Source organism: Gouania willdenowi, chromosome 19 (assembly GCF_900634775.1).
Source record: "Gouania willdenowi chromosome 19, fGouWil2.1, whole genome shotgun sequence".
NCBI lineage: Eukaryota > Metazoa > Chordata > Actinopteri > Blenniiformes > Gobiesocidae > Gouania > Gouania willdenowi.
In genome coordinates this window covers 16,894,272-16,914,216 of record NC_041062.1, presented here as the reverse complement: position 1 = coordinate 16,914,216, position 19,945 = coordinate 16,894,272, and the positions used below count along the sequence as shown (strand labels likewise).

Below are 19,945 nucleotides of genomic sequence, written 5' to 3'. Positions count from 1 at the left end.
CGAGGTACCCAATCTGGTCGAAAAAAGCAGCGTTTCACCTTTGCATACAATAGTATCAATTTTCAGCCTCGTTGTCTTGCTAAACTAAACACTTAACGCTCATGTCCGAGCACGACTCGGCCGGTGGTTGACAGTTGCCATCGGCTTGGCGGCTTCAGTAGATGATGGTGTCTTACACAAGGTGGACCTACTTTATTTACGTCAACCAGGACCAGCTCGCTCCTCTAACGGTGCTGTGAACTAGTATCTCTGGTGACGTAAACTGCAAAATAGCAGCGTTGCTGTGTGTAGATCAGCCTGCTTCATGATATTTTAGCAACAGAGTGGGACCAACACCACACAAATTACATTTGCGATATAATCGATAGAGGGTTATATCGTACGGTAGACGTTTTTATATCGCACTGTGATATATATCGTTATATCGCACAGCATTACTACTGACAGCTGTCTCACTTTGTCTCTGAGGACTGGAGTCTGCAGCCGTTTCCTTTGACTGAGTGAATTTATTGAGTAACCTTGCCTGCAAGATGGATTCTCTTGATATTCACAAACACCATTATCCATCATGTGCTGCTCCAGCCCTTACCCTTCGTAAGTGAACCAAACTGGTTCGAACCAATCATGAGGCAGTGTTGTGGTTTAGGGCAGGATATCCGGTTGTGATGAAGGCAGAAGCGTCAAAGCAAAACTGGTGCCTGCGCAGTTGCGGGGAGAAGAACTAGCTGGGCTACCGCTATTAGCATAGCTCGGAATCAAAACAGAAAGATGTTGATGCAGGAACGTCTGGAAGCTGCTATAAACTCAGTTTTAGAAGAATCCAGCATTTTCTTTTTGAAAGAGCAACAGCGAGAGGCACTTTGTGCATTTTTGGACGGTAGAGACGCATTTTTTCACCAGCGAAGCCTTGTTGTTGTTGTAGCTATAGCAGTGTCTCTGCCGTGTGATTGGCTAAAACAAATCATGGCGAACAGGCACTTCGCCCAATCAGCTTCAAGCATTCTGTTCATGTCCCTCCCTTTTCCGAAAGGATTTGACTGACATGAACCCAGATTGATTTGGAGAACTCTAGTTAGAGAGAGGGCTACTCATCAAAATGACTCTTGCCAGGTTATCTATCGAGTACCACTATGCAGAAGCCAGTGTGCAACTCTTCCATACAGCAATATTCAAATAATAATAATATTTAAACTATAATAGAAATTTAGACAAAGGGCTAATTTTTCTTCCTGTAATGTGGACAGACAGCTGTGCCTCAGTAGCTGAATGTAAAAGAGCAATAGTTAGTTGAAATTTGAATGTTCAAGGTACAAATAGGTGGAAACTGACAATGTAAGTATCACTATGTTCACACAGAAGATCTTAATGCAAAGTAATTTTTTGTGAACGTTCATATTATAGATATTAAATGTGTCTTTAATCAGTTTGGAGTATGAACAGAATGCGACCCAGAAGCTAGCCGCATGAGCAGAAGATGTCCTAAAGTGGCCCATGACCCCAAGAAAATATGGAGGCGTCCAGTGCAGGGCCGTGTGTCGTGCTGAGAAATGTTCTTTCCAACAGCAGTCAGCACTTCATAACTTTAAGGAGAGTGAAAAAAAAAGAGCTGTTTACAGTGATGGCTGCTACATCAATAACAACAGACTGTTTGGATGCAGAGTCAGAGTTTCTCCTGGGTCTCAGAAATACAACATTTTAGCATGAGGATGACGTAGGAGTCAGACTGAAAGAGCCTCGGATGTCCAGACTGCAGTTGCATTGCAAAGAAAAGGATACGTATAAAATTCAGGACCACATATGAAAGTGACCTGGGTTGGATTTGAAAAAAATCGGAATTGTGCTGTTCAGACTGTCTTTAACAGATTGGATGCAGGTCTCATGTGTGAACGTAGCCTGTGATGGGTGATTCTGAATGGATGCACAATGATACATCAATACTGTAAGTATACAAACAACAAGCAACACCTTATGGAAAAGTAAGCTTGTAAAAACAACTGTATACAGTCACCGCAACGCTACATCCTTTGACTTATGACACACAATAAACTAGCTGTCAGAAAGCTTATAACTTCTAATTTTACAAGTGACACCCTGTATCATGACAGTGTAATGAAACACTATTTCACAATATTGGTTCTATGAGTTGATGGAGAGACAAATGGCCGAAGCAAGGGAGTGATAGTTTGTGATGCGAAAGAGACTTTTATGTGCTTGTTGCCAATTGTTGCTAGGCAACAGTCTAACCCTGTTAAGATGTGGATGACACCCACACACACACACAAAAATACACTGAAAAAAAAAAAAACAAACTGTGGCACAAAATGAAGTCCATTCACACCTTTAAAGCTCAGAAATATCTTCCCTCATTATAATCCATCACATCTGTAACAAGACAGTGTGGGACTATGGCTGCTTCTACTAAAGGCTATTGATCCAATTAGGGCCTGAAAACGTTGACACCACCTCTGAGAGGCGTTCTATTTGCTAATAATGCTTTAATGTTTTTTTTTTTTTTTCTTGTCAAATATTTTTATTGGTTTTTACATTGGGAAGGTACAAGGCAAAACATACCAGATGTGCGTTAGTGGTAACCCCTCAATTGGATCAAACTTGTTAAAGTAAAACATAATATAAATGCAATGAGCATTAGAGGGCAAGTCCCCCTTCCCTAAAGAAGCAATTCATTCACTCAAAACCATTCACACCACAAACAACAAGGTGGACAAGACAATCAAAAGTCAAAGGGGTAAAATAATTACAATTAAAAAAAAAAACAGAAAAAGGGGGGGGACTTAACAAAATAACAATAATAAAACAAGGAAATTAAAGGAAAATTAAATAAATAAATAACAAGACAATCAACAACTCAGTTCCTTGTTTTTCAGATTCTCCCATTCAGGGAGAATCTGATTTTCTCAAGACACACGCATCGCAAAATCTCCATTTATTATGTGTAGATGGGGATGCATGCGTCCATTTGAGAAGGATGAGCCCCCTCGCAAGCAAGGTAGTGAAACCAATAATATGTTATGAGGTTTTGGGCCAACCAAGTGATGGGGGCAATCCAAAAAGAGCGACAAGGGGTTCAAGGTTCACTGTGCGGCCAAGGACAGTTCCCAACGTGTCGAAAATGGGACGCCAAAATTAAAAAAGTTTGGGGCATGACCAAAACATGTGCATGTGATCAGCTGGTCCGAGTTTACATCTGTTACAGGAGTCTGCTCTATCTGGATAAATCTTAGCTAGCCTTGCATTAGTGAAGTGGCTCCTGTGCAGGATCTTGCACTGTAGGAGTTTGTGCCTAGCGCATATTGAGGATGTGTGAACAAAATTAAGGATACGGCTCCATTGTTCATCAAACATAGTTATCTGGAGGTCTCAATCCCAGACAGCTCTCAGGGAATTCAAGGAGGTCGGGTTCATTCTAAAAATTGAATCGTATAAGATTGAAGTCAGGGATTTTTGTGTTATTATGCTTTATTGTTTTGAAGGGTTCTGAGGAATATTATTGTTGACCATTTTTAGCTATCTACACCAGCATTTATGTATTTGTGTGTTTGTTTGTTTGTCTGTTAGCAGGATTATTTTAAAATTACTTAACAAATATTGACAACATTTTATCATTCGTCATTGGCAAAATTTGGAAAATGTCTATCTCAGCTTGTCATTGACCCATCTTTATAAAAATTTGACTCCGTCATGTCGGGTTGGTTCCTCATTTACCACAGTGAGGATTTCATTGCACTTTCATTGCACAAAAAAAAAATCGGGGTGCCCACACATTTGGACCTACTGTATCGTTAGAAAAGTGTGAATGTTCATGGCAGGGTTGGGGTCAATTACATTTTAAAATTACTATTATCCATCTTCAACTACAACTCAATTATAAATACGTTGACCAGCATTTTTTAAATTCCTATTATTATCCCCCTGAAAGTCAATTCCAAAAACTTACTCAATTACTAAAGTTCAATTATAGTTAATAACAATTACTGAGCCTTTAATGAAAAAGCCCATAAAACACAACCTTCCTCGAGTGTAAGCTTTCTGTTAGCATCTCTGATGATAACGGGTCAGTTTTGACCCATGTCTAAAATATGCTGTGTTCACACCGGATGCGTCACAAAATGTTCGCGCAACCAGATCTCATACAAAGTCAATGGATAGATGCGTCCCAGATGCAAAATCTTTCTAGTGCGGGGGTGCGGTCCGATCCGCACGTCAAGTGCGTTGGCCGTGCGAGCGCGCTCCCGATTTTACAAATATTCGCACATTCGCAAGAGTTGAAAATATTGAACTCCTTTATGTTTCCTCAAAAGAGAAGTCCACAGGAGCTCAAAACTTGTGAAAGAGCCTGAAACTATCTTCCTCTCTCTCACTCTTTGCCTGCGCCCAGGTCTGGTGCTACTCCAGGTCTTCAGCGAGCGATTGGCTCTGGTCGCACACGTGACTCTAGCTCGCCACTTTGATTGGCTCTGGAGCGGAGCTGTGCAGTGAAGTAGATATACCCCCTCACACTGAGGTCAAATGCTGAATAGTTTTGTGCCGACTGGGCAAAATAAAATTAAAATAAATGTTTTGAAATGACCAAATTACTCCAAAATAACAGATGCACACACTTGGGGTATTTGGAAGCCGTTGACAAAGTTTCAGACAGACACTGCGCCGGGGAGATCGTCGCTCCACACACACACACACACACACACACAGACCTTTCTTGCATTATAGTATAGATAGATGGGACATCAATTATTTGAGTTTCTACAAAAGTCCAACTTTGAGGGCTTTTCATCATGACAGTGCAAAGTGAATTTAAAATGTATCCTAAGTTTTGTGATTTTTTAAAAGAATTCCCATACTGTTGCAAAATGGTTTTACTCATAGCACATACAGTATACATCCACCCATCCATTGCTCAGCTTATAATAACCAACACTCTTCCCACATCCAAGAAGTGTGCTCGTAATTATTTGCCTGCTTGCTTTTAATTGTTACCCCATTAAACCCTGCCAGCAACCAATAATTACCCATTTAATCACAATAATTAACATTAGTGGAAAAGAAGGAAAAGTGTCAATAGCAACCGTGTATTCTGGTTTCATTAATTATACATCCACTTTTATAAGGGAAAGTTAAACATTCCAAGTGTCATTAGGATAATAAAGGTCGGATTATGCATAATAAGGTGACATCGTCACATGTACACTGTCCCACCGATATATGTCAAGGCTGAGTATATTGGGTGAGTTTCTATCTACATAGAAGAAAAAAAAAAGCTCAAATACATGCTTTGTTAAAGAAAATTGATTCATGATAGCATCACAGAATCTTTTATTACTTTTCAAACCAAATGTTTCCATGATTAACAAATAAAGGAATGTTTTACGATGAATAGATTTTATCAGCAGTTAGTTAGAGGGAAATATTAGTCCAGTGGGAATGCTGCTGCACTGGGAAACCGTCAAGCTATTAAGATATTCCACAGAGATTTCTCCTTCCTTCCACATGTCTCCCAGTCAGTCTAGTTTTTATAAAACACCGGGTGGAAAATAATTAATTGAAAGGGTTTTTTGTGTCTGTGACGGACTGGCAGACAGAAATCCCACCGGAAGATTTTTCACATAAATAATACAGATAAAAAGACATGGGTTGGGAATATTTGTCCCTTTAGACCAAATCTGATGAGAGCATCCTTTTTTTTTCTGTCACCACACAATCTTCCTCCATCATTCCTCTACAGTTTAGCGCAATGATGTGGTGTCCCCACATGAAAAAAGCAACAAAATGGGGTAAAAACAGGAAGACAGAAAGGAAGCCCAAGGAATTTAAAGGATTTTTTTTCGGACAGGAAGTTTATACGAAAAAAAATAATAATAATAATTTAACCTGACAGCACAAACACTTTCTATGTTGCTATGGATCAAAAAGTTTTGTTTTTGGTTGATTCTCTCTTTTGGTGCCACTGGATCAGTTCAGCCCAAAAACATGCAAATGGTCAAATGGGAAAACGTAACTTTGAAGTTGCAGGTCCTCTGGGCCCCGAGTCTGTCATCTCATAAATAGGAATTAACGAGCGCCAGCAGCTGCTTTAAAAATGGAGATGGAAACATTCACCCTGGGTGTAAGGAGACTGGCAGAAGCAGCCGTATATAAGGCTACAGAAAGTTAAGAAGGGAATGGTAGTGCTTGAAAATGAGACTATTTATGGTTTCATTACTGAGCACAACCTAACATTAGTTTTCTGGCTTTATGTTTGTATGACTCGGGATCATCCTAGAACACAATTCCAATATTGTTTGCAAACTTTTGTCTTTAAAATGTTCTGTAGATTAGTGCAAAACAGTTCAAATGTGACTTCCAATCATCCAGAAATGTTTACCTGAATTGAGAGAGCATGAAAACATGTCACTTTTAATACATTTTATTGTGCGACAGGAAGTTGTTTGCTATGATTGTCTTCTATCTTTTGCGCCGTCAACTAGGGCTGGGCGATATATTGAGATTCAAGATATATCGAGAAAAGAAAAGATCATCGGTGTCAAACTGCCCCCCATCCAGGACTTATACCGGTCCAGAATCAGGAAACGGGCACGTAGCATCATTGCAGACCCCTCACACCCTGGGCACAAACTGTTCAAACTCCTCCCCTCCAGCAGACGTTACAGATCACTGTACGCCAATACAACCCATCATAAGAACAGTTTCTTTCCCAAGGCTGTCACTCTGATGAATGCACACTCTTCAATGTAAAGGCTTGAAAAGATAATTACCTCATGTTTGCTTCATCCTTTTGCACTATTATCTATTATTATATCATCTTATTTAGTCTTGTACATATTAGTCTTATTTAATGTTTACATTGTACAGAGAGAGCACAGTCTACTGACGTCAAATTGATTGTGTGTTAAACAAACCTGGCCAATTAAGCTGATTCTGATATATATTAATATACTCATTTTAGGAGTCACTGCTTTCACTACTTCTCAGAACAGCATTAAAAACATTATTAGATGAATTGCTGAGTGAGTCCTAACCCAGACCTTCAGAATCACTCACACATGGTGTCTCTTGTGCTGCGTTCTCACCGGACGCGGTGCCAATTTTAGAGACCGCACGAATACTTCCGTAAGATCGAAAATAGTTTTCCCCATGTCTGCTTCATACGCGTGTCTGAAGCGAATAGAAAAAAGGCACCAATCAGACTCCCATTCTTTTCACCATCAACTATGGAGGACCCCAGTATAATCGCTGATCTTCACCTTCTGTGGAAGCTGAAGAGCCGTCAGAACGCTCGACAACGGCGTTCCTGGATTCACCAGGTTAAACACCAATCGGTGAGTTTCACCATTTTCTTCAGGAGCTGTGTCAAATCCTTCCTGGTCTGGTCCCGGTAAAAAAAACTGGCCGTGTCGTAGAGCTCCGGGTGGTCACATACCGCCACAAGTATTTTCTTCTTCATGCTAAAATGAGTGAAAAGACCGGTGTCTCTGTTGACGGCCTCTCATCATTGACAGCAAGCATCTCTGAACTCTGATTGGCTTTCGCGCCTGCGCGTCATGCGAAACATTCGCTGGAGTTCAATATTTTCAACTGAAGCGAATGACGAATGTCACGAAAAAACAACAGCGCTCATGCCGCAGCCAACGCTCTTGCCACGCGGATCAAACCGCACTAAGTCAACCAACAGGAGAATAATTGGTCTCTTACTGACTTTGCATATAATCTGGTCGCGCAAACATTTCACGCCACGTCCGTTGAACGCAGCATTATAGTACTGGTCTGGTCTGACCTGAATTCACTGTAAAACCAACAATGAGAAAGCTCAATATCTCTTCCTCTCCATCCCTGGTTAGAATAAAAACAGTCAAAATATGCATTCAGTAAGGTGGTTAACATTGGAAACTGCTTTCATGCTTTCATGTAATTAAAACCCCTTTTATCTCTTTGAAGAACACGCTTCAGTATCTGGGGTTTATATTAGTTCAAATGGATACATATATTTACAAAAATCACTTGTTGAAAAAGATGTAAGGACATTCTTAGCTTTAATCTTGACAGAATATTTCCACATAAATGAAGTGGATGCTAATATGCATTAAGGTATCCCTCTGATCATGGCTATAAAGTCACTCCCTCGTCATTAAAAACGACGGGTTGCTGCTTTGCCAGTAAGCTTGAGGAAAAATGCACATAGAAGCTTTATGTTTTCTTTTTTTTGCGAGTAGCATTCAGAGAATCAGGTCTAATCCCATGTGCCATTTTATAGTAGACTACAAAAATCAGTCCAAAGAACTACATAAACAGCAGAGCAAAGACACTTCATTTAAATTGAATAATTGAAGATGACATACATTAAGCATAACAAGGAACTGGCAGAGCTTTTACAGCCGGCCAGATGCACATGAGTGCATGTATTTCTTGAAAGAACATGCTTATATGGGGCTTCTTGCAACTTCAAATACCTGGAGAGCAGCAGGACGTAATGTATTAAACATGCATACTTGTACTTTAGGAGAAAGGCAATATTGTCTAAAGCTGGAAAATGGATGCACCATAAATCAACAGCATTAAACCACTGTCCTACAATATATATCTGCAATATTTTCCTTTACATTGAACTCCTTTCTTTTTTAAATAAACAATGATTTCATGCCTAAAAAATCATTTCATATGACATGCAGAATTAAATGTATTTCATAGAGATTTTAAAATAATACATCAGATAAAATACATAATACAAAATCAGCAATAGTATACCCACCGTATAAAAGCAAGGGTAGGCTCCCAGTTTCCGCATGGAAAGATGCATAAATGAAAAACTGACTGTGTACAAATCAATAATCTTAATTTTTAAAAAGAACAAACAACAAATAATAATATTAACAATAGAAATGAAATAGGTAAACAAATGAAAACATTTTAACACATGTACAGTACATATGTTAAAATGATGATGATGATACGTTAATGCTAAACAATACACATGTATTATGAAGAAATTGATAAAATTCAATTAAAAAATGATTCAGGCTGATACGTTATCAATACCGAAATTAACTCAAATTAATTAAAAAATACAAAAATTCAAAAAAATCTTCTGTTAAATCTGCCTAATACTAAAAAAGTCTGACACTCAACTGTGGGTCACAAAATGCTACAAAAAAAACTTAATAGCAACACACTAGTAACATTAGAGCATAATAAGGACTAATTCCAGTCTTATCTTCAAACTAATACCATAAAGGTGGGTACAGTTAGTTAGTTTCTGGTCATATTTTGCATTACGTGTATGAACTTTGGATAAATCTGCATTAGATAAACAAACAACACAGATTTTTGTTCATTATCATCATCATGACTTCTGTAAGTGGGTAAAACGTTTTAGGAAGCAAGTGTTAATGTTAATCTTTCAGTTTGAAAGAATAGAAAAATCAAGGAGTAGGATTATATAAGTTTATACTTATTCCTTTTAGCTTATGTCAGGGATGTCAAACTCATTTTAGTTCAGGGGCAAATACAGATAAGTTTGATCTAAAGTGGGCCACAGACGTGGAGAATCAAACTATTTCCACATTGGTGCTACTTTGCATTTCCATGTATAAATGATATAAAAGAATGTAGTATATAATATCTAAGCAATAGGTGACAGTTAGTGAATATATTTGTTTCATTTGGGGAAATCTTGTCAAATAAATTGTGGAATGAGCAGGATTTTGGAAAAATCAGGTTTCTTTTAACAATTTCAGAGTAAAAATGACTTCCATCGTGCTCATGTACAAGCATGGGAAAACTGCCAACCCCTGCAAATATTGTAGACTTTTATTTAATTTGTGAAACATTCAATGAAATTCTATTTGAATGAATTGTAAGTGTATTATTTTGCATGGATGGAAATATTTACATTTGGATATGATACAGTTATTTAAAATTACTCCCGATTTCTGCTTAATTTCAATAAATAATTCCCATGAAAATTTCTATTTTTTTGAAGAGAGAGAGAGAGGGTGGAAAAATAACAAATAAAGTATCAGTCTTGGTCCCAGCCCAGGTGTAATAGGACCGGAAATGATTAAAAAAAAATACAAAAAAAAAACGATAGAAATAAATCTATTCAGGAGACACAAAATCAGTGTTTTCAACCTTGGGGTCGAAGCCTCATGTGGGGTCGCCTGAAATTTCAGAAAATTTTAAATTGATTTTTTTACAACTGTATTTCTACAGTATACGTTCACTTTGTGAATCTAGTTCAACTAAAAAATCTGAGCTCAAACATGATCAAAAACTAATTGTAGAAAAACATATATAAATATTGATCTCAAAATGGGGTCAAGATCCAAAAAAGGCTGTGAACCACTGCACTAAATACTCTTTCATTCCACTTACTGTATTTACAAAATGAGATTCTTTAAAATGTGTGTTATCACTCATTCATTCCATCATATGCTCTATAGTTGTTTTTAAATAGTTTTCTAAGCAAAATGTTGTAGTTGGACAAAGGGGGTACTTGGATTCAGAAATGAGAGAAAGGGGTACTTGAGCCAAAAACATTTGAGCACCACTGCTCTAAAGGGGCGGATTTGGCCCCAGGGCCTTGAGTTTGAAACATGTGACTTACAGTATGTAAACAAAGAAGCAAGTTACTGGTTTGTTTTGATGCTGTTATTTTCATTGTATTTTATTTATTTATTTATTTTTAGCGTTTTTTTAAGTTCTCATTTACATGATCAAAATATTAAAAAAAATGAAAAAAACAAAAAAACATAGTCATCAACATCCCCCGCCAGATTGGTTGTCATTATAACTCACAACCTTTTCCTAAATGTCCTAAATTTAAAAACTTAGATGTATACATAAGAAAATATTATCACATCAGAATACAAAATTAATAACTATCTTAAACGGTTTCTGAGAAAATGTGTTCCCTTTGAAGATACATCGAACAGAGTAAAAAAAATGGAAAAAGGGCAATAACTCCGGAAAAAATAATTGCGCGCTCATTTTCGAACTCCATCAAGGTATTGACACCTGAAGCCACACACCGTATTTGGTTAGCCTATCTTAAATGGTTTCTGAGAAAAGCTGTCCTCTTTAACTTGGACGAACGGACGGAAGGAGCTCAAACCTACAGTATATCCCCCTTCACACTTTATGGCGGAGGATAATGAAAGTTAATATTTGGTCGTCAGCGGTTGAGGATGAGTTCGAAGTAGAAAAAAAAAGAACTGTCACTGCTATCTCACAAACTGCAGCTCGGTGGAAGACTGCTGTAGCTAATGAGGTTCAGGGAAAGGCCAAGACTCATTGTAGCACAATGAACTGCACAGGTTTATTCTGGTTCTGTTCGGGAAAGGAAACACAGCATGACTCTGATTGCTGCATATGGAGTCACAAATTGGAAACCTGTACGCTATTTTTCATGGATGATTGGTATAGGTTAAATCATAAATGTATGTATTATACATGGTCTCAGATCAAAAAGTTGTTGCTGTGTGGTCATTGTAACAAACCCGACAGGAAACTCACAGTTAATCTTTACCAGTGGTTCCAACACCAGCGGTATTAAGAATGAAAAAGAAGACTTATTAAAAACACAGTGAGGGGCAGAATACAAAACATAGAAACTATTCATTAAAACAAGTGCTTGGCCACAGCTTGTTGTAAATAAATAAACAAATACCCACACATACAGTATATCCTGCATTCTCCATAATGGAGTGGTAGAAATGTGAACTAAGAGTGTGAGCTATTGCATGCATACTAAACAGAGCACCTGGAGAGGAGGAAATAGCATGCAGTCATGTACCAGTTGATTGTTCTGTGGGATTAATCACAGTGCTGTTAGAAAGTAAATAAGGAAGCACCTATCACTCAGGCCTAATTCACATTGCATATTCATGCTCATGAAACAAAACAGGAGTAGGAAGAGTTTTCATGTTTGAAGTCATCCAACCCTTACTTTACATGACATATCCATTATCTCTCTTTTATCTGTAACTTTACATTCCATATAACAGACCCTTTGATATCTGCTCATGACAATCAGTTGCTAAGCATCGTTAGTATTTCCCCCTAATCAGTACTGTAGACATGCTGGAAGCATCTGTTGGACTTAAAAGTATTCTCTGACTTAAGAGTGATGATATGTTTAGTTGCATTTGTTTCTTTTTTTCAGGGAGAATTTTCAGTGACACTTTGCTTGAAGTTTCATACATAAGGCCAGAGGTGAAAGTAACGGAAACGAAAGTACTCACGTTACTGTAATTAAGTTGCTCTTATGGGTACTTGGACTTTTTTTGAGTATATTTCTGAATCCGTAATTCGTTTTAAAAGAAGTAATTTGTTACATTTCTACATCCAATCGTTACCAAGGAAATAAATAACAATCAACAGACAATCAGAAACTACAAAAAAGTAAAATGACCAGACAACAATCAACTGCATCACATCATAGACGACCAATCAGATTCAACGTAATGCAACGCACCAAAAATAAAATGATGTAAAAAAAAATAAATGAAGGGCTATGATGTGATACATTTAATTGTTATGTGGCCATTTAATTTTTTTGTAGTTTCCCAATGTCCGTTGATCTTTTTAAAACCAAAAATAATAATGTAATTGGTAACAGTTGGGTGTAGACATGTAATTAATTACTTTACTTCTTTTAAAATATACTTACGTACAAGTAAAATCACTGATTTAGAAATACCGTATACTCAAAAAAGTACTCATAAAAGTAATCTGTTACTCTCACCTCTGATCATACTGTATTTAAGTATTAGATGGACTCTGTGCCAATAAAAAAACATACCGTCATGTTAACCTTGTTAATTTTACCTTTAAGTTCTGTGAAAGCTTTTCAGTTACAACACGTAGCCTCCTCAGTTAAGAGCTGCTTTAAAATGCGCCAGAATTTCTGAAGTTATGAAAGGATTTCTCCTTTGTTTTCTTGATGGATTATGTGTCGGACCACCCGTCATGTAATTTGAATACGTCTGTGTTCAACCTTTTTTTCCACGTAATATAAAGTTTTAGCCCATGTACTTGTTTCTCCATAGTACCCGAGCTGCTATGGTTACGCACTCCTGGATAAAGATAATAATAGCTGCATGTGTCAATAATTCAACACACCTCCATTCATCACAAACAATGTCACTTCCAACATGTATGTATTTGTTCTTTATGGTAAATGTTTGAACACCTGCATTCATTTATTCCTCATTTATCTCTTTCACTGCATCTTCATTCTAACAAACTAATTAATTCAGGCTTTCTAAACCATGTGTGGAGGCTGTAGTTCTATTATTCGCATTGATGGCATAAATTTGTTTATCAGGAACACACGCATGAAAATATACTAAATCAGATTTAACATCTTTTTAGAATTGTGTGAGTAAATCCTTTGACAGTGACACAATCTCAGCATTTATGTGTAAAATATGTTAAATAATGATCTATAGTGGGTTTCAGGGTTGGGGCCAATTATATTTGTAATTGCGCAATTGATAATTAATTACAATTTATGGGTGTAGTTATAATTATAATTGTAATTGCTGTTGCAATAATAATTGAATAGTAATTGAGTTCAGATAATAGACTTTGTAATTGGAATTGGAATGAAAATTCTATAAAAACTATAATTTAATTAAACACAAACCTGTTGAACCATGTTATAGTTCTATGGCTTTTACATACGTAGTTAAAAAATATTAAAATAAGTTTCAAACTATACCTTTCTCAATACCTTTCAGTCCTCTTGATTATCATTTTATTTAAATAAATGTAAATCTAGGGGTATACTGACAGAAAAAAATGCTCAGACGCCCACACCAAAAATATTAAAACTAATATTTTCATTGATTAAGAAGTCTAACATGGTTAACCAAGAGATTATAATATTTTTAGTGTATTTTACAGCTGATTTAAGACATGGGTCAAACTGATTGAAGTTTTATGGGGTTATTTATTAAAGGATCAGTAATTATGATTAATTGTAGTTGAATTTTAGTAATTGAGAATGTAACTGTAATTGACTTTCAGGAGAAATATAATTATTTTGATTTTAATTATAATTGGAAAAAATGCTGGTCACCATAACCATAATTTTATTGGAATTGAACATGCGTAATTGAAGTCGTAATTGTAATTTAAAAAATGTAATCAACCCCAAACCTGATCAGTGTCATTCCACAAATTGTGAGTGAACTGGTTTCTATTAATATAGCTGATTAGTTGTTTCACATGAAAGGGGAAAGCGATCAGTAGATGCTTTGATGCTTTTCTGAAAAAATAACTCGTAAGGACACTTCAAAGCAATCGGTAGTTGCCTCTGAGGAGGCTGACAGTCGGCAGCCAAAACATGTCAGGAGATCAAAGTCAATTTCAAAATAAATTCCCTGATAAAAGTTGTCTGAATAAATGACACCTCAACATACCAGTTTACTTCCATCACTTCAGTAAATGTACTCAAAATACATAGTAACATTTCACTATAGAAATAAACAGTAGAACAGTAAAGTCCTGAGTTAAACTCTACCCAGAAGGATTATTTGTCATAGTTTTGGAAGATGTTTTTCTGAGCAGGTTAAAAGTACCGTAATGTGATGGGAGTTTCAGTTGAGGTGTGACTTCACGGTGTGGGTCTAGCTTTCGATGTTGTGTTTACGTACCGTACAGGGCTGTACATATAATCCATTTCTGACTGCTGCAACTAAAATATGATCAAAGGTATAATAGCCACATAATGGTGATGAATAAATATGGAAACATTTGAGTTTGGAAACAATTTGTTTCTTCTTCTTTTCTCTGATTTAAAGTTTCTTACCTTACAAGTTCCATAAGAGTATCTGCTACATCTTTAATATTACTCAATTAATTTACAGGCTTGTTGATGTTGGTAAAAAAAAAAAAAAAAAAAAAAAATATTGCATTTAAAACCCTTTCATCATCAAGTGTCTTTGTCAATTTGTGTATTGATAATCAGATGCTTGCTGTCTTAATATAAACAAGAAGAACTTAAAGTTGCTATCCAGAGTTTCTGAGAGGACGTCTCAATGTCCCGCCCTCAACAGCCTCACTTCCTCCCCCTGCCTCTGCAATCTAGCAGAAGCCATGCCTCTACTTTCCTGCATGTGCATCGCGGAACATAACAAGGTCACATTGATGTCACATTGATGTCAGTCTATGGGTCAGGTAAGAGACAAAATCATATTTACCTGTTTGCTGTTGTGACGCGCGGCCTTGTTTCCATGCACAGTTCTGCATTCACATTGATTGACAGTCTCAGAAACACGCAGTCAAAGCCTATTGGCTAGGCGCAGTCGGCGATCATTTTCGACCATAGCAAAAGACTAGTTAGGTATTTTTATGAATTTCAAAAGAATCATACATAAACATAGATTTCTCAGAAACTCCGGATATCAGCTTTAAGGTTGTCAACAAACGTTATAACAATAGCATGTTAGGGGATGTGATTCACTACAACCAATATGGAAGGAATACAAGGAAGGAATCAAATGTAGAAACAGTATGGCAATTGATGCTTGCAGCTTGATATAACAGTTTGGAATCTATGTCTAACCATTATAATGTACAGTCACCCTTTGACCAAGTACATGTGACCCTAAGTGGCACTCTTTGGCCATTTTATTTACAATCATTACTGGTAAGGAAAGATGAGTCTATGACTATAATGAAAACACCAATGCTACCAATGGTCCCCACTCTAACCACTCTCAGGTCATGAATGAAATCGTTCACTGGGAATGCCTCCTCTCCGGCTCCTCTCTTTTTGTTTCCGAAATTCCTGAGGGATCAAATATGGCGCCAAGCGTCAGCGATGAATTCAGATGGCGTTTGGGTGTATGGACATGATGAGAGAGTCACTGTCCATCAAAAATTAGCACATTAACCGATCACACAACCATTTCCTGAATAGGTCCGATCCAACTGTGGATGACGTTCAAAGGTAACAGCAATTTGATATAAAGGATGAGATTCTACTGTCAATATTTACAGCACCCTAATAATGTGTTACAATGTACTTCTGCTTGTTTTTCAACCTTTGCCATTAAAATAAAAACATTCAAACTGAGAAAAGGAGACAGAAACTTGCCGTCCACATTCATATACCACACTTCAAGACTCACAAGATCTTTTTGTTGGTTTATCTTCCGTGATGGCTGAAAATACTCCCCAAAGAAGTTATGAGAAACCCAAAGAGCATGCAAAACAGTCAAACTTAATTTAAATAGGTTAAAGAAAAGAAGAATAACAGGTATTACAAGTATTAAATCTATTTTAGAATCAAAGAGAAACCCATTACCAAGTTGGCGAGCGAGAGAAAAGAAAGGTCTTCACAGGAGGAACATTGATCAACAATACAATGCGAGCGTTGTGGGATAGTTAATCCAAATATGTATGTTACAACAGAGAGTTTGTAATATTATGTCATATACTGTATATATATATATATATATATATATATTGTATGTCATTTAACAACACACTATAGGGAGGTTTGAATTTGAAAAAAAAATCTTACTCTGGCCAGCTTGATGCAGAAACGTCTGCAACACCAGATTGAACTCAATGCTAAACATAAACTAGATGATCAAATCATGTGCCTAAGTGCCAAGCATCACAAGTACGGCAAACGCAAAATTAGACTGAGATTTCCCACTGTCAATTTGACGATAATGTAATTCCTCTTGCCGCTTCTCCCAAAGGGAGGACGGAGCACAGTTTTCATGCAACCTTGACTGTAATAGCAGAAACCCTGAGGCAATCAGGCTCTGTAGTATGCAGCGATGCTTTTGATGCGTTTGAAAACACGAATCAGTTTTGGTTAAAGGAGGTTATTCCTGATATGATTTTAAAAGGGATGTTACAGTTACCGGTACTATCACAGAGGCACTGCTTAGATCAGCAAGGAAGATGGATTTACCGTTGAGTAATGAGCAGAGCTAACTCACAAGGTTGTCGATGTGGGGGCTGTTATCGTTGAGTAAATGGTGGTTTTTATATATAAGCTGTTGAATACCAGGTGTACAACTGCATGAGTCATTAACACTTGGAAAAATCTTGTGTTTATTTACCTCTGATAAACCCAAACCACAAAACATGGTCACAAAAGTCATTGTTTAACATCTAAGTTTGGAACTCAAAAGACTACAGTCAACATTTAAATAAACATACAGCAGTAGTTCTCAAACCTTTTTGGCTCAAGAACCCCTTTCTCTTACTTTTGAATCCAAGTTCCTCCTTTGTCCAACTACAACATTTTATTCAGAATTCTATGAAACAACAATAGAGCATAATGATGGAATAAAATTGAGTTAAAACACATTTTAAAGAATCTTATTTTCTAAATAAGTGGAAAGAAACAGTATTTAGTGCCTCCTGAATAGCTTTATTTCAATAGTTCTTTTTTTTTTCTCCTGGTCATCTCCCTACTGATGCAGGACCAAGATTGACTCTTGTGTTTTCAGTACATGACATGTTTTAATCAATCTATCTATTCTATCATCATTTTGTGTGTTTTTTGGTCTCATTTTGTGTATTTTGTTGTTGTTTGTCCATTTCATGATTCAGTATATTCTCTTATTCCGTGTGTTTTTGTTGTCGTTTTTTTGTGTTGTTGGTATTATTGAAATGATTATCTCTCAGTGTGTGTTTTGGGTGTCATTTGGTTGTTGTTTTTTTAATATCGTTTTGTTTGTAGTGTGTCTTTGTTGTTGTTTTGTGTGTTTTTAATGGTAATAGTCAGTATTTTTATCTCTTAGTGCCTGTGTTTTAGTGTTATCTGATCATATCTGATCTTCTTTAAAGTGGGGTTCACACAAAAAGAGTTTCTAAATCTAAAGAGTGGTTTCATCTGTCACAGACCGCACACATGAAGATTAAAAAATCAGGCATAGAACAGTTTCGATCGTTTGTGCGTGCGTTCTGATAATCTCAACACACAATATCACACAATCTTCCTCCAAGCCAGCAATCAAACGAGATCTAACAATGTTATCTAATGCTGAGTTCAATGCAAAGCAGGATTTTCCAAACCTGGGGCCTCATTTATAAAAGTGTGCCTAGGTAAGCACACTTCAGCTGGTGTACGCTAAAAACCAGCAAGATTTATAAACGAGGGTGCACGTACGTTTCACGCCTGTTTCCGTTTATAAATCACAATCAACTCAAAGGTTGGCGCACGTGAAGAAACACCTTGCTCCGCCCATTTGGTGCCCATAAAAGGTCAGGTGAACGCCCTCAATGAATATTCATTAATACGAATTTCACAGTGGACCGAAGGGGAAAACAAGCAAATAAAACAAATTTCACTCAATGTAAGGTGGAGGTATTAAATGTTGAGGTGGCCACACACAGTAGAGCGTAATGTCGTGAAACAGTGAACATTACAAATGATAGAAAGGCAGATCGCGTTGCGTTGCCTCATCAGACTGTGACAGGTAAAAAATAAACGATCACACATAAAAGCGGAAAAGAAAATGTGGATCGCTCGCCATAGGAAAAACGTCTGTTCAACAGGTAGAGGAAAGGGGCGGAGCTCAGCCTCACAAAAAGCTGGAGAATCAGTGGGGATTGGGGATCCCCTTTGTGTAACGGAGGTGGGGAACACACACAGAAGCACTATATATGCGCCAAAAACATGGAATTAAACTCCGCAGCAGCTCGTCTTCCTCCCACTGCAGCCTCTTCCTCTCTCCCGCAGCACCTCGTCCTCACGGGGGGGGGTTATGCCTCTCGCTTGTCTTTGAAGATCCCCTCCTTTCAGAGTATCGTGTGCACCTTGTCCTCGAGCAGTGCCAAATAAGCCATTGTGCATCTTTACGCATTAGAGTGTGTTCCTTTTTATAACAGCTACAGGTGTTGCCGCCAATTGATCGGCAGTTTTGGGCAATGATCATGTGATTTTGATTATTATTATTATTATTATCATTATTATATTATTATTATTATTATTATTATTATTATTATTATTATTATTATTATTATTATTATTATTATTATTATTATTATTATATCAGAGCTTTATCTTTTCAACAGGTCATGGGTTGTTTTGCATCTTTGTTGTTAGTCTTGTGCACCCAAAATCATTCCCAATTATCATATAGACAAAAACACCAGTGAAAGGAATGGCAGTTATAGAGAACTGATAGAACCCAACAAAGAGTGAGAAAAAGTAAAGCTTGTTCAGTGAAAAGCCAAAAAAGCCATCAAAGAAGCTTGGCAGGATGTTTAACACTGCTGGCCATTGCAGTCCCTTGTTAGAATATGGTCTGATTGTAATCATTGTTTGGTAAAATGAGCTTTTTTTTTTAAATAAATAAAACCAAGTTTCATATCAGGTAGTGTATAGTTCAAAATTGACACTTGCCATGCCATATTTTGAGGTGCTGCCACACTTGGAATGTGATGTACAGTAAATCCTGACTCACCTGATTAAGATTAAATAAGATTAATTCAATAATTTGAGTGGGAGTTTTTTCTCAGGTTTTTAAAATGCAAAATATGGGACCGCAATAGTTGCAGCTGTAAATGCAAATTTTGGTGAGTTATAAAACTAACACATTGTACATGGTGTGGGTATATGAAGGGAGGCTTGCCTGAGTGAGGTCCAGATCTACCTATCCTGATGGACATCTCTTCATTGTCAAACTCTTGGAACATGGGGAAGTCAGCCTTCTCTTTGCTCTGCCTGAAGTTCGGGGTCAAAGCCAATGCAGTATGGGGGTCTGCTCCCACGCCCTTAGGAAGACAGAACAAGATGCAAAGAACCCATTAACAAAACTAAATCTTATGGCACGTTCACACCAAACGAGTTCAAAGCATCAACAGTATCAGGATTACATAGACAATATTTGGTGGAAGCGCTTCTAGGCAGCGTCGGAGGTCCCGCGGCGCGTCCTGCGCGGCATGTTTTGAAGCTTTT

At 37.2% G+C, this 19,945-nt stretch overlaps 1 protein-coding gene across 2 annotated transcripts in view; it reads right to left on the bottom strand.

Moving 5' to 3' along the window:
* Positions 1-19,945, bottom strand: part of slc39a11 (solute carrier family 39, member 11) — a 129,407-nt gene that overhangs the window by 28,817 nt on the left and 80,645 nt on the right. Inside the window, exon 5 of one of the 2 annotated variants that reach the window (XM_028475748.1) lies at positions 19,620-19,761. In XM_028475748.1, the coding sequence (XP_028331549.1) occupies positions 19,620-19,761 (142 nt within the window). The remainder of the gene's footprint in view (positions 1-19,619; positions 19,762-19,945) is intronic. The other variant, XM_028475749.1, reaches the window with a different exon arrangement.